Source organism: Egretta garzetta, unplaced genomic scaffold (genome assembly GCF_000687185.1).
Source record: "Egretta garzetta isolate BGI_Z169 unplaced genomic scaffold, ASM68718v1 scaffold51, whole genome shotgun sequence".
NCBI classification, from domain to species: Eukaryota; Metazoa; Chordata; class Aves; order Pelecaniformes; family Ardeidae; genus Egretta; species Egretta garzetta.
In genome coordinates, this window is record NW_009258549.1 from 1,880,361 (window position 1) to 1,882,677 (window position 2,317).

A 2,317-nucleotide genomic window follows, 5' to 3' on the forward strand; every position below is an offset into this window, starting at 1 on the left:
CCGGTTGGTCCTTGGGAGACACCAGACAGATGTAGGGAACCCCTCTCCCTCCAGCAGCTCCCAAGCAGCAGGAAAGCCCCTGCCTGCAGGGTGGAGAGGCATCCTTGGGAGGCTGCTTTCATCCCGAATAAGGCTCATCAGAGCTGGAAAGCAGAGGCAGTGCCACCCAGGCACACGTGCCCCTGCAGAATGCCCTGGCTGGGCAGCCCCCCCGCCCAGCAGAGCCCATCTCCGGAGTGTCAGGCCCTGTGCATCCCGTTACCTGCGGACACGAAGAAGATGCCGGCACTAAGGATGATGTTGTGTCGGGTTTTGTAGAACTCGCTGGCTGCAATGCAGAGTCCACCCATGAAAAGCAGAATCACACTCAGGATCGGGAAAATACTAGAGGCTCTAACAGCCCCTGCGGAGGAGAGAGGGAGAGGGGCAAAAAGAACAGTGCAGGTATGAGAGAGAGGAAAAAGGGGCACGGAAACGGCACCGGGGCGAGGGGATGGGGGGATGCGAGCACATTTCGTGGGTGGGGGTGAAGGGGAGAGACAGAGGGCAACGTGTGGGGGGGAAGTAATTCAAGGAGGGATAAAGGAGGTGGGGGGACAGAGGGGAGAGAGAAACAAAGTGTGTCAGAAAAAGAGAGCGGCCCCAAGCAGCTCTCCCACGCCCCTTTTGGGGGTACAACGGGCTGGAGGGGGAGCCCCGGCACCATCCAGCTTCTCCTCCTGCAGGGCGCTGCCACTCCAGTCTGCTCTTCAAAGAGCAGCAACGCAAATGCTTCCCGTGGAGCTGCTCGATCTCAAATCCTCCCAAAAGGGCACGAGCATCTCAAGGAGAGATTTTTTTTTTTTTTTTTAGGGCTGAAAAGGAGCTTCTGGTGCTGTGCACTGCTCTGCGGCTGCAGTGAGGACTGAGAAGCGAAAGTCCCAGCCCCGTGTGCCGAAATGCTGGGCTTATCCTAGTGATTAAACAACTGGGCCCCTTCCAGAGGGCAGTGATGGGTTTGGATGTGCCAGCTCCCACACACGCACGCTCGCCATCGGTCGATACGGGAAGAGCTCAGCCAGCAGAGGGCAATGGCATAGATGCTCATACGCGCATGCAAAACATGCCCCAAAGCTTCTGGGGGGTGTCTCTCTCTCGTATTCACATAGCAAAAGGCCAGGATTGTGTATACGCACACCCACACCCACACACATGCACGCACGCACACACCACTCGTGGGCTGTTCAGTGGGTACCAACAGTCTGCCTGAGTTCATGTTGCTTCATATTTTTTAACTAGGAAGGCCTTCCCTCCTCCCTTCCCAAGAGAAAATAAGCTGTTAAAGTGTGAAATGAAGCCTTGCTTGATAAAGAAAGGTATCAGTCGGGCTGGTGCAATTCTGCTTGTGGAGCAAAGATCTGGAAGGGGGGATGAAAGCTAATCCCTCCTTGCCTGCAAGAATGAACCCTACTGAAGCAAGAACAACACTTTTTCCTAAGCGGGCAGAGACCACGCTTCAAAGACCCTGTTGGCAGCAGGATCCTACCAGGCACAAGTCATCGTCTCTTTGAGGGGGGCCCGAGCCCACTGCCTGCGCATGGGGAATGCAAAAGACAGGGAGAAACCTCTCTCGTTTGCTTTCCAGTTCTGCCTGGCTATGTTTCAGGGAACAGGATAGTGATAATAACCATCTTAATAGCTTCTGGAAAGCAAGGCGGGATTTGACAACACGAAGCTTAAATGGCAGTAAGCAAACATCAGGCAGACATCCTCTGTTCAGAGGGTTTCTAGAGGGGTACTTGGTCAGTCCCTCAGCCTGGTCCTGACCACATCAGTTTTATCTGGGTCTTAATTCTGAAATTCACGTCTGTTGGGAGAACACAAAGTTGCTGGCTGACATGGGGAGCTGTGGGTGTTACGGGATGGGGGGGAGAGCAGCCTCGCTCAGCCCCTGCTTTCTGCCCCTTGGGAGAGGGGCAGAGTCTCATCCAGTCTTCCTGGGTCCAGAGCCTTTGGTCTAAAGAGAAGGGGACTCGTGGTGGTGTTCGGCTGCTCCCTCGCATCATCTGTCTACTCTCTAAATCGAGTGTCTTCTAGTAAGAAATGCAGGGATGCTTCTGCTTCCCCTCTGACAACAGGCGTTTGATTTCAAAAAGCCTAAGACACCTTATGTGGACAGCTGGCTGAAGCAAAGTCTAAGCCCTTCTAGCCAGGCCATGGACACTGTCCCAAAGTTGTCCTGATCCCCTGAATGAGGGAATCGCTGAGTCTGATGCTAATAAACAACTCCCTAGCTGTTCTTGCCAGTACCGCCAGTCATTGCCCATGCAGAGTACCC

At 54.3% G+C, this 2,317-nt stretch overlaps 1 protein-coding gene across 1 annotated transcript in view; it reads right to left on the reverse strand.

Moving 5' to 3' along the window:
• CACNG2 (calcium voltage-gated channel auxiliary subunit gamma 2) overlaps positions 1 to 2,317 on the reverse strand; it is a 53,565-nt gene that overhangs the window by 654 nt on the left and 50,594 nt on the right. Inside the window, 1 exon segment of the mRNA XM_035903274.1 lies at positions 160 to 403. Coding sequence (XP_035759167.1) covers positions 160 to 403 — 244 coding nt within the window.